The sequence below is a fragment of the Lissotriton helveticus genome, chromosome 1_1 (genome assembly GCF_964261635.1).
Source record: "Lissotriton helveticus chromosome 1_1, aLisHel1.1, whole genome shotgun sequence".
Lineage (NCBI taxonomy): Eukaryota > Metazoa > Chordata > Amphibia > Caudata > Salamandridae > Lissotriton > Lissotriton helveticus.
In genome coordinates, this window is record NC_136057.1 from 1,402,174,793 (window position 1) to 1,402,188,415 (window position 13,623).

Below are 13,623 nucleotides of genomic sequence, written 5' to 3' on the forward strand. Positions count from 1 at the left end.
CTTGGAAAAAAATATGAATGACAAAAGGAAGCTGACCTTTTTACTACTGCCTCCTGTACTCCACAGCCACCAGCAGGCTTAATGATGGCTGGGTATATCTGCCATTCCCAGTTTACAGGATCACCCTATTTGTAGAGGTGAGATATTCTATAGCTCTGCATTCATTCCCTGAGCCCATCCGGTCATAAAGGTGACTGACTAGGCATTTTCTGAGTCCATCCAGTGACCGGCCTGTATCTTGGGTCAATCTCCAGAGTCTATTCGACCCTGCAGGTTACAGACTCTGTACCAAAAATATCATTAGCTTCAAGGCACTGATTCCATACAGCAGCTTCCTGATGCCTTCCGAGCTGCACGACCTCGTCCAACGGTGACTGTGTCAATAAGTAGAGACTTTCATCAAGTACAGTCAAGAACATCCTTTATTTCAATCAGTTAAACAAGGCGCTGCTCTATAAACTTTTATTATGGTAAAAATGTAATTAACACATGCACATTGCTGTGGAGACCACCAGTGAGTAGCACTTTGAGAAGGCGAAGGTGCTAGGAACAGGGGCGAGATTGCACGGGCAGAAACCTGGAGCAAGACCTCCCACCACAGGGGTGCTTGTACAGGTGGAGGGGAGTGCCGCCTGCCAGGTCTATCGATGAGGGCAAAAAAAATGTTTACGAAACCAGTGATCGCATGCCAGGCTTAATCAGGGATCTACGATTGAAGTCAGATGTGGCCTAGTAGCTCTTCCTCCTGGCTCTTGCCATGCCTCAGGAGCCTTTCCTCCTGCACCGTGGATACATCACAGATCGTATGTTTGTAGTGGCCCCAATCTCTGTGACTCCTCTATGGCTGGTCCATGTTTGGATATGCCCAAACATGTGTTGGCCGTCTGTTCAGTAAGAAACAAACAGCAAACTAAAAAACCTCAATCTGTCATTGCTGCAGTCCTGCAAAAATCTTCTTATGTGCGACTGTATTTCTTAGCTATTCAAGAACGTGCACCAGGGAAGCAGTGGAATCCCTTGCTAAAACAAATGCTGAGGACCACTTCACAGCAAACTGTGCCGCCTACAAGTGATGGCATTATAAGGTGCAACATTCACAAAAAGGAAAAACAGCATTCACATTTGGGAAAGGTGTACATTTCTTCTGGGCGTTCTTTTGCTCTTTGCCCCAAAAAAACTGCAGTACAAGTTTCTCACATCCCTTGCTGGCCTCCTGATGAAAAGTGCAGGAAACAAAGGCACTCAATGAGCTAATGGATTGTTGCTGCTGGTAATTTTGTACAAATGCAGCAGAGTGGTGGCAAAGGCAAGCAGAACGCGAGATGCCAGAGCCTCTTCTGAGACCGGGCGACCATCTCTCGACAGCGGTAAGAGCTTTACAATGCCACCGCCAGGCGGAGCCGAGATAACTGCTACGTTAAATCATTCAACCCATGAAATCCCGTTATTTTTACACTATCAAATGTTCATTTTTTTTCTCTTTTTCCCGCTTTCAGATGAAAAAGGCTTTTGCCAGAGCTACGAGAAAAGAGTTACTGTGGCACACGGTCTGTCTTGTATTGAATGATCCAGGGTTTTCCCCTAAGGTTGGGGTCAACTCCGTGTTCCTCCCTTCACCCCCGATCCTGTATTTTGCATTCCTGGACCTTGTCTCCCCCACCCATCGCTCCGCCCAAAGTGCTGCTTCATTTCAGTCGGCCAACGCAACCAATTTTTTTGTACATATTTTTTGGCTTTTTTTGTTTTTGAAATGTTTTTTTTAACATTTTTATTTGCATTTGTTTCACATAACACATTAACCATTCGATGGAAAAGCCGAAGTAAACCAAGCAATGGTACAAATGGTACACCGTACACTGTGGAAAGCTTATGGACAATATAACATGTAGCTAAAACAGCATTCCTGCTAAAAAACACAGTGAAAAACAGAACAGACAACAACTACTTTTATTTCAGTGCAGAAAAGGGAGAAAGAGAAAGAAGGGAATGGAGAGAAGGGGTCAACGATGTGGGTGGGCAGAGCAAGGAGAAAAGGAGAGCAAACAGAGCATAAGAAATTACTACAGCAAGGGGCAAAAGACAAGATAAAGCACACCAATTTCCATTAGTACTATATATATATAATCTGTACGTATATACTGCGTTTCTTAGCTCAGGAAGAAACTTGTTCAAAGAGGCAAGGATTTGCCTTCGGTGCTGCTGCTGTAGCCATGTGGACGAATCGTTGGGGTATGCCAAGCAAGAACTGGAAATATTAGGGGCCTTATTTATGAAGGCCTTGCGCCGCCGGTGCGTCACTTTTTCCCATTTTAAAAGTGGCGCACCGGCGGCGCAAGGCCTTCATAAATAAGGCCCTAAGTTCTTAAGGGGAGTTGGAGGCCAAGGTTATGTGGTCACCTCATAGTGTCTGACATTTAGGATTGAAAACCCCATACATTATAATATGAATGTTTTGAGGAGCTGGTGCTGGTTTCTTATCTGATTGCCTAAAAAGTCACTACGTTACTAGGGCAAAAAAAGGACAAATTTAATTGACATGGAGAAGTAGTCTAGGAAAGCAGCTACAAAAGTACTATGTACATGTGTGTGTGAATGCCTTGGGGTCTGAGATGGAAGACGTGCTTTCAAACTGTCAAATACACTATCTGTAAATGGAATTTGATGTAAAAATGCTGACACCTAACAAAACGGAACTAATATTAGCTATTTGAAGAACTTTGTATGATGGTAACCTAATGTAACCACTATGACTGCCCCCATGTACCCCGGCTGCATAAAAAGGTGTACTTAAGTATAGCTTCTGCTGCACAGTGATGATGGCTGACAAAGTGAAGACTTTCTCCTCACTGCCACCTTCTGTTCAAGATCACTTCCATCCTTCATGGACAACTGCCCCTCCTCTCCTATGTTGACTGCTGGTGATGGGAAGTAGGAAGAGACAGTGGAGGAAGGTTGGGAGGGAGTGAACAACTCTCCATGTCCTGTTGGCTGAATCTGTTATTCTACTATCCCTGGGAGGAAAAAAAGGCACTGTGATGTCTGCCCAGTTTAAGGTGATTTAGAGTAAGGCAATTTGCGGCTATATCCTTCCCAGGAGATGCTCTACACGATCTCTATATTTTTCTGAAGCTGAAGGGGGTTGCACTTCCTTAATCGGGTCAAGGGAAGCCCCCACAACTGCCTGCCCCCGAAATCCTTTCGTTTTCAAAGCAGGCCACAAGTCTTGGTCAAACAATTCGACCTACCGATGGGGATGGAAATCATATCCAACCATTGCATAGTTTTCTTGTTCTTGATGGCTATTTCAGGCGAGCCAAATGAGACAAAAGCCTTCCATATCATGTTAATCATTTACATGGATGGACTGAATTGTTTCCCAGTGCTAATGCTATGTTCTTCTAGTGCACAGCTCATGTTATTGACCTTCAAAGATAAAAGACTGAGGCAACCCTATGGGACACAATCCAGTCACCTGCAGGTCAAGTATAGATTTAGCATCCCACCGCTGGAACTTATTCTTATTCTTCTGTATGTTACCAAGAACCAGGGTGTAAACCTTCACATTTTTCTTTTGCTAGTCTGTGTGTCCAACTATTTGCATGTCCAAGCTTGACCTTGAGAGGTCTGTTTGAGAGGCTCAATGCAAAATACACATGGAAGACAGCTCAACATTGTTAGTTGAGACATTGTGGCAAGCAAAATAACTGGTGCTACTTACACCACTTAGTAGAAAGAAAAAAACACCTGTTTTAGAGTCAGGCAGGTAAAACCCTCAGAACTGACTAACACAAACCTTAAGAGTTCTGCATTTCAAAAACCATCACTGTACTTAAGGCCATAGTTCTAGGAAATGGCTTGATTGCCACAATAGTACCTCTGAGAGGCATGTGGGCAATAAACAATGTCAATAAAGTGCTCATATAAATGTTTGCTGGCAGCAAATTTCTTATTCTCACAAAGGGACCCACCAGAGTGTTTTAAAAAGTCTAGTAGGTCAGTAAATGGGGTAATACAAAAGATTATTTAATTTAAGAATTAAATCCCAGTTCCCTGAAGACTGCTTACCCAGGTTACTGGATTCATCATCCAATCCCACTGCAAAATGTATAGAGACACAGAGAATTCATACTGTAATATTAATATTTCATACAACACATTCCGCCTGAAACCGGTAAGGAACTTGAAGATTCTTTCTAAATCATGTCCACATGATGTTTGAGGACAACTGGCCCAACTAGCATTCTTGGAAGAATGAAAGTTTGAATCACTGACTTGAAACGAATTGTAAGCTACTAAGATAGACACTTTATCCAAAGGAACAGACATCTAAATCATGCTTCCTTAAATATACAAACTTCACACTTATAGGTATATTATCAAGTCCTCCCATCCAGGAATACATTCTCCACAATGCTAACCTAGCTGTGAAATAGCAGACATGGCAGACTGATTGCTTGCTCTTTTTTTCTACAGATTTGTGATTTATCATGTAAAAAATGTCTGCACTAAAATAAATAATCACAGCTACTGATGTTGGGATATATACATATATATATATATATACATGTATGTATATATATATATATATATATATATGTATACTCTTTAACAATGTGAGAACAGTGTCTTGGTAGTTTTTACCCTGAAAATTAAAAATGAAGTAGGAGCGGAGACTAGGAAGGGAGGGGGGCTCATCTGGATGGATAGTATAAAGGGCATTACATTACAGGAAGAGGGACAGGCTGTGGGAGTGATTGGACACTGCAACGTGGTGGAAATAAGGGCAGCAGTGGCCTGCCAAGTTGGAACCTCTCCTCTACTCCCCATGAAAAACATATTCCATCTTCACTTGGCAGAATCCCCAAACAATGCATCCGACAGGACTGTACAGCTTTGCTGCCCTAACGATAGTGCTCCTTTGTCCCTTTAACTAAACACAAAAGAAATAAGAAAACGTTGTGGGTTTCTATGTGTTTTCCTTGGAAACGTGCTTGACGAATAACATGAGATTGGTTTATAACCTATGTAAAGAACTGAATGCATTGTTTTGTTAAAACTTAGACAGCACCATCATTTTTATTTCCAAATGTTTTTACAGCTATCTGTAAATTATTCCTTCAGCCCTCCCACAAAAACAAGTAATATATATATATATATATATAAAAAAAAGAAAACAAAGAAAAAATTTGCCCATCTTAAAAGGCTGGTTTTGCTTAAGCTATTTAGAGTCCCCTAGGCATCAGGACTTCATTTACTTTTTTTAAACAAAAATAGATTTTTTTCTTCTTCATCTTAACAATCTCTAACATACAAAGTTATTAAGCTATCCGAAACATTTGCACTTGGCTCATTTGAAAAAAAGGCTTATTTAATGTCACCCCTTTGTTTTTTGATTTTTTTAAAATAATTTTTTTCAGTTTTTTTAATCTATTTTACTATTTTTGTATAATAATCGTTCTTAATTTAGTTTCAGACCGCACCATCTATGTGGACTGTTGATTCTAAAAAACTTTTTGTATACATTTTTTGTTCCTTTTCTTAAAGAAAGTGGTTGGTGAAAAAATAGGGTTAAAAGGGGCTTCATGGTGGCTCTGGTGAACGGTGGGGTATATCTATATAGACCTCCATCAACTAGCAGAGCCTTGCTTTAAGAAAGACATGCATTTGGCCTGGCGTTGCTCCTTTAATGCTGGTGATGAGGAGTGGTGGGGTAGGATAGTGCAACTGCAGATACAACTGATGCCTTTAATTATGGAACCTGACAAAAAAAACTAAAAAAAAGTGCAAATAAGCATCAGATGTAGGTGCACAGCAGCTGCTGGAGGATTCCATGATTATTTGAAGAGTTCCACCTAACCCTTTGAAAAGTCTCAAATGGAACTGAGGAGTCTTATTTCTATTTCTTTTATATACTACTTTCAAGACCAAGGCCGTACCAAACTCTTGCAGATAGATATGCAACCGATCTTGGGCAAAGCCAGGCTATGTGGATTTGACCTGCTGCATACCAGTCAATGGTGATCAGCTGTCACACAGAGACCTTTAATTGTATGCGGAGATGGACCGTTTTACATGAAAAACACAAGAAAATTAAGATTGTTGTTTCAATCACAAAATACTCCAAGCTATGCTTGATCTCTCCTCATAATATAACAGAGGAGCAACGCTCAGGCCAAAATGAGGCCAGCCTTTTGGACAGAGGCTGAGGTGTGAGTGTAGGTGGGTCTTCAGGGGAGTTAAGCAATCACTGGCAGGACAGTGGTGTTTCCATACACCAATGTGAGCCGAGATTATGGAACGGGGGTGGTTGTTCGATACTGGTGGTGGAGACCTACTTTACATGGATTGTGTTATTTTCTTGGGTTGTGAGAGCTGTTCTGTTGGTGGCTCTACTGAGTTTTGTTTGCAAGAGATTGTTAGAGATAAAACAGAGATGGGAAGGACTGCAAAAGCTGGAAACATATCCAGCGATGAGCTGACAAAATGGGGGAGCCAGATCAGTGGGAACACAAATAGTGCCATAGAAGGTCACGGCCCAACTGCCACAATGGCATGGTGCAATGTGAATTCTTTCTGTTAAGCAAAGTCCACCAGGCCACTCATTTAAAAGGTCTGGCCTAAAGATGACAAGTCAAACGTGATTGGAATAGCCATAGCGCCACATCAATATGTACCACTACGAATGACTGTGGAATAAGTGAGATGCCAGAGGATGGGGAATGGCCAGTGAGGTGGGAAGGAGTCAAACACCTCTGTATTAAATACAGAAAGTGCTGTGGGAAAGTGTCAAACACTACTGTATTATTTATAGCTGGTGATATGGGTGAAGGAGTCAAACACTGTTCTACTGTAGGCCAGTGATGTGGAGAAACCTTGGAACGACCCAATTCTCTATAGTGCATCTTTGAAAAGCACAGTAAGACCTTTCAATGACCAGCTGATTCAACTTTCAACATTTGCTTTAATTTGAGTGACCCTGGGAATTCTGGCCAAACTCTTCTACGTTTCACTGAGTTGATCATTTATTTTTAGGGTGGGAATCGAAGAAGAGAAGACACAGTAGCACTGATAAGTGCAGCAGGTATTTTAAATACCTTCTTCCAGCAGAAGCTTGAGGCACCCCTATGCTGTGGGGGTACGGAAAAGCCTCAGACACTTGTATTGAGATGAAAGAAGAAATAACATAAATTTGCGCTTTAGGATTCGGGCAAATGTTGCAAAAAAGCACCCCCTATGTTGTGATTTGCTCTTGTCATTGTGAGAAAATTCCGCTGGTGATCACTGAGTGGGTGAATATCTCCGTTTCAACATTATACTAAGCCTCCCAATTGTCACCAATGAAGTAATAGCACACAAAAATGCTAAATCATTAATTTTAAAATAAAAAATAATAAGCAACACAGACGACATGCTAGTCATGATCTGGGCTGGTTGGTTTCCTGCTTCTATTACTATGCATAATGTCTTTCAGCTATTCTTTCTTGAGGGATTCTGGATATGAATTGAATTGTTTGTAATTCTTACTAAAATCTATTTTGATGCCTCTCCGTCACGTTTTTGTGGCCACTTGTGTTCCTCATTGCATTGGACCCTCAGTAGATAAATGTAATGTCATACTTTCTGGCAATGCAAAGGCTCATAATTATTAATATCAACATAGATGTTTTCTTTTAACCCCTTCTGCGCTGATGACGAGCTCAGCTCGTCATGAGGTTTACCTGTCGTGCGCTCATGACGAGCTGAGCTCGTCATGAACCGCGGGGTTTTAAAAACTTCAGCGCGCAGCGGGAAAACCCGCCGCGCGCATGTGGTTAGTGATTCTTCTGTTTAGTATAACTGATATAAACTATGTCAAATAACAGAACAGGGACAATGACCAGCCTTGATCAAGACTCAGATGACAGTGTTGGAATTAATTTGACCGTTTACATGCCACTGGTCCTTTGGCGAAAATGGTGTGTGTGTGTGTGTGTGTATGTATGTATATATGTATATATATATATATATATATATATATATATATATATATATATATATATATATATGGTGTTTTCCTATGCTCATGAGAAACGATAATGAAGGGAAAGTAAGACATTAATTAGTGTGGTTCAAAGTTCAAATCCCATGTTATTACCCCATTATAGGAAAGATTGTTTTCTTATTCCTCTTCTTCTCCTGATCGTCAATGTCTCTCATTATCTACTTATACAATAGGATTGTGCTGTGGGTTAGCTTAAATACCTATGTTTACAGACATGAATGATCAGGAAACATGTGTGGAAACATGTGTGTGTATATATATATATATATATATATATATATATATATATATATATATATGTATATATTGTCAAACGGCGCCAAAGATATAGGCAAGTCAAAAACCGCTTTTCCTATGGAAACATGGTCCTAACTATATCTACCTACTGGCGACCACCACTAGGTGTGTGTGTGTGTGTATGTGTATGTGTGTGTGTGTGTGTGTATGTGTATATATATATATATATATATATATATATATATATATATACACACACACACACACACACACACAAGAACCCGGCAACTGACTTGCTCGTTCACAGCCTACAAACATGACAGAGCCCCCCTAGGCCATGCCAATGTGCTGCCTTTAATCCAGAAGAGCTTTGAGTAAATGTTGAACGTGTCAATTTGCCTCAAGAGAGCCGCTAACATGCATTTGTTTTTGGAGCCGTATTAAGAAAGCACACTACTTCAGAATGTGGCCTCAAACACAATTGGAACTATCATACACTGGGGGCAATAAAGGGGGGCCCCGGGAAACTGAGTGGGGCAACAGTGGGAGAAAAGAGGATGGGGTGGCACAGTTATAATCAGGAAAGAAGTGCGCTTATGTAGTTATATGAGGAAGCGTCAGAGGAGACTCCTGTGTGTTTTATTTTGTTCGTTGGTGTCTTCAGTGGCAAAAAAATCGCAAATCCTATCACTAACAGCCGCACCCACACCAGTAATCTCTTTAGCAGGATACAAAATTAGCAGTTTTTCATATATATAGATATGTATATATATTTATATTTTACTTAATTATCCGTGTCCTGTAGGCGCGGACTCATTCTTATAGCTGATGATTATTACACCTATTACAGAAACAAAAGTAGTGACGTGAGCAGACTCTGTAAAACACTGAATGTGTGTTCTATTCTCTTTGAGGTGAAACCCTCATTTGTCAGGTTTTTTAAACCAAAGTCTACCTAGCTTAAATGTGACATTACGATGCCAAGACCCTCAACTACAGCACTGGGCTGTGTTGATGGCTTCCCACCATGCCCCCCTTATTCCTGCCAAAAAACAGGTTATGAAAGTCTTCTTCATCCGGAAAACTGTTTGAAATAAACATAGAAAACCACTGACGGGAGGCTGAACTTGCATTTCCCAAGAAAGATCCCCCAAACCCCGCTCTGGCAACTCTGCGATATGAGTGAGGGGCATCTTGTGGCAGAAACTTGACACTTTGCGCAAAATTTCCATTGTGACGCCGCCATTAGGTAACACAAGGGCTAGGGTTCCGACATATAGACCAGCCTTAGAAGAAACATCGACTGTGAGAGAGGATTGTGCAGTTAACACAAGGACATTGACATCAACCTACAGTTCGACATTACTAGGGACATCAGGTGTGAGATGGGGGCTGTGCATGTAACAAGGTCCCCTATAGACTGACATTACAAGGGACACCAAGTGTGAGAAAATGGACTGTACAAGTAACAGGGGCAGATGCCCCTACGCCACGAAGGTGCTAAGTAGGACCAAACTGAGGCTCAGACAGAAAATACAATGTGCCTCACTCGATTGACCCTTCCAGCCACGGTCACCGCACACGTAAGTCAAGCCTTAATACCTTTGCTGTCGCATCCTCTGGAGAAATAAACTTGCAGTTTCTGACTGAACATCCTTAACTTCTAGCACAGCGCTGCCTCAAATGGTTAGTCTGACCCACAGAAGAATGGAGTATGACCCACTTAATCTCCAAGTTCTGGGAAGCCTCGAGTGTAAGACTCAGACAAGCAAGGAATACAAAGGTTCCTGGAGAGGAAAGCTGAAAATGCCCAGAGCAGATACTGGTGCTTCAGTGAAAAGAATCTTTCAGGGAACCATTGCCAATATCCCCGTTGCCAATTAGAGCTAGACGACTTACCGAAGTAAACTGGATGTGCTTGCGCTGAGGGATCCAAACATAAGGAGGCACTTAGCATCATCCTTCATGCTATGATCCCTGTTATTTGGACAGGGTCTCACATGTCCATCCATGTATTTCAGAAGACATTTTACTGGTGTTGCAAAAAGTAGAGTGAGTTTGTTTGATGATGGCCAAGGAACTAGGAGTGTTTGATTTATCAGTGGCTCTAAAATATTTGTCCTGCATTTATAAAATGATACACATCTTGTGTTTGGTGAGAGCAAGTGCAGTATTGTTGTAGTATTTTTTACTCTTTCCTTCAAACCCACCTCTATTTTAGCAACGGATTACTTCCTCTCCTACCTTCAAAGTACACCTCCATCAAACACCATCTACTGATGGTTTGCATTGCATGACAATCTCAGAAGTAATACTCTAAAATTGAATGGTAAAGTCATGAGGTACATGGCAATATGAAGACGAGTTTACAGCCATTGGAAAAAACTCGATATCTCAGTGGGAGGCAGAATGGAGTGGTATTTAGAAGACAGACATTGCCAAAGAATTAGCAAGAGGCAGGTCAAAAATTCTGATGATTTGGGTGAAGAAGCAAAGGCAATGTTAGAGTTGCAAAGAAACGCGGCTCACAGCACAAGAGTCAGGTAAAAGAGATAGGCTCCAATGGTTGCTTCGAAGGTGAGGTTCGCTGACTTTCATTCTGTGAAGGAGTGTCCCTGTCATGCCTTTACCTGAAAAGGCACTTTTACCATTAAACTACTGCCTGACAAACTTAGATCGCAAGTGGGGGGAAGTTTGTGCTGCTTGATTTTATAATGGGGATGTTTTGGGACATTCGTTAGAGCGCCACAAGGCTTGCAGGGAGGATACAGAAATGCACAGACCGCTCATTCACGGTGGGCCATGACACCATTTTTCATGAAAGACAGTTTATGGGAGCTTCTGTTTGTAAAGAACGTGTTCGTAAGGCCGGAGAGCACACAGTCTGAGGCAAAGCAACCAGATTCAAGGGAATGGGTGTCAGGTGAAAATATCTCATGTTTGAGTCCAAATGTGGTCGCTTTCTCAGTAGAAAGGGGCTATCTGGCAAGCTCCTTCAGAAAAACCAATGCTGTCATGGTCCTTGTTGCACAGCTACAGCCAAGTATCCGCAATAGGAAAGCCTGGTTTAAGGGACGTGCAATCAAGGAGGCTGATGTCTGCACCTCCATAGCCTGTAGAGGCATGCTTCCGCCATCAATTGCTGCAAGATGATGGCAGAAAGGGGAAGGGGACAGTGACCAAGGCCAAAAACAACAAACCGAGCTGGTGGATGAGCAGGGGACAACGCAGAAAGGGGAGAAATACATTCTAGGTATGAGCACTTGCATATCTCATGTGAGATTAACCTGGTAGGTGGCAGACCCGAGGGTCTAAGTGAGGGTGAAATGGAGAAGCCATGAAGGATAAGAATGCTTCTGAGAACAGGATGAGATGAAAGATTTTGAGAAACACCACATGGACATTAAAAACAATTGCTATCCACAATGTTCTTCTACCAATTGGATGTTCAGTCAAGTTAACAATATTCACTGCATAATTCCTAAGCATCTTGCATAATTAGGAAACAAGAGCTATTATTTTAAATCTCATCGCCTGCTCCTCAGAAAAAATAATAGATTATATTCCGACATCTACCAAAATCTCTCCCACCAAACACAAGACTGCACTAGAAGCACATTTTGAGCTGTGCTGATGTGACGTGACACAACCAGACCTTTTCCTACTTGTGGAGGTAACAAAAAATAATTTCCAATGGTGGATCCGATGCAGGGTACGTTCCTCCTCTCTCGTTCTGTCTTGTTTGCAGACCTGAATTATCTTAATTGAAAATGAAGAGTTCTACCTCCCCTCTCAGTTCTTGATGTCACCCCATTTATTTAAAATTCCTCTTCTTAATTTCATTTCATTGCATCTGGTTGTTGAATTGCGGTTTTCCCCCTCGTCGCAGATATTGCATCTGGTTTCCCCTCCGTGATACCTTCATCAAAAGGCCCAGGATGTTGTATGGCGACGTATCAGCTTGATTATATTACAAAGAGATGTGTATTTTGTTTTCTTTTCTGTACTGTGTGAAGATCTCGTCAGAGGAACCAGGACTGGAATAGAAGAGATAAAAACAAACTCCATGAAACAAAACAGTAATTTTGGGGATTTCTGAACTGACAGAAAGCTCTCCAAACCAATGCAGACAAAAGAGTCTGAGCCATAGAAGATTAGCAGAATAAAAGGTTATAGGCATGCTTGTGGTACAGGCAAAAAAATTACACAGCGGTCAATACTCCACTAAGGAGAATACATTTTCATTTATAGGAGATCATATCTGAAGGGAAATCATGCCTCAAATGAAAGAGAACACTTTATTGCCAGAGTCAGTTATTTACTATCACAACAGCTTTTACATTCTTTGTACTTATTCCAAACGTGTCAAAAGATCCTTCAGACCGACTAGAAACCAACATCTCCCTTATTATATCCGGATTGCCATCACTTGATAGAGCTGCTACCACGGGACACACAAAGGAAGCAAAGGAGATTTAAAATTCCCATGATTCTGCTCGAGGCGCACCACTCCACCTTCAATTCTCCACAGCTTTCATTCAAAGATCCACCTCAAGCTGCTTTGACCTCCCTGAACTACTTCGCTTGGTGCCTTGATCACCTCCTGGACTCCCATTTCCATTTTCTTACTGGTCATACTGCTTGACTTTACTGTTTTTTCCTCTCCTCGCACTTGCTGCCATCCAGTCTTGGAACAAAGATCAGTCTCCGACGAACCCTTTTCACACCAAGATTTTCTTTTGGGCTTCTTGCGCCCCCAAATATCTGTCCTTTCTGCTTCTCGTTCTTTCAACACTATCCCTCCACTTCTCTTCTCAGCAGCTTTGTCATTATTTTTGATGACTGCTTGTCTTCTCCTATTAACACCCCTCTCCTTGGAGACACATATTTTCCAACTTTTCAAAATGTGTGTACAAAAGTCCCCTACATGGCTCTGGACAGTATGCAGCTCTTTCTTGTCTTATTTTTCTGTAGTCTATGTGTGTTTTTTACTACAAATATGACATTTGTACAAGATAAGTTCATGGTCTGATAACCCAGATCACTGTTCTGAAGTTGAGGGGACACCTGAAGCGCACCCCTGTTTCGGAGAGTGACTAATGTCCTCTCTATCCAGGTTTGTGAGACATAGGTGAGAGCAATGCCTTTAGTGAACTACGTCCTTTTTTACCTCACCCTTTAAGTGGGTCTACTGTTTAAAACGTTCTGCCAGCCTCACTTAACTGTGATCTTTCACTATGCATGGAAGGTGCATGTGCACGGTATGTGTGGTACAGGGGAAGTGTCAAACCTGTGTGCGTATCTGGCTAGGTGTGTGGATAGTGATACAAAATGGCAGGCTCTAG

The 13,623-nt window shown here is 41.7% G+C and overlaps 1 protein-coding gene across 50 annotated transcripts in view; it reads right to left on the minus strand.

Moving 5' to 3' along the window:
* The window catches only part of NFIX (nuclear factor I X), a 5,476,577-nt gene that overhangs the window by 422,524 nt on the left and 5,040,430 nt on the right, over positions 1-13,623 (minus strand). For 16 of the 50 annotated variants that reach the window (XM_078684540.1, XM_078684594.1, XM_078684599.1 and 13 more), the window contains one exon: positions 405-12,315. The exons of the other annotated variants lie outside the window; for them this stretch is intronic. In XM_078684540.1, the coding sequence (XP_078540666.1) occupies positions 12,301-12,315 (15 nt within the window). In that variant the 3' untranslated portion in view covers positions 405-12,300. Of the gene's footprint in view, positions 1-404; positions 12,316-13,623 lie in introns of those variants that run through there. 50 annotated transcript variants of the gene reach the window in all.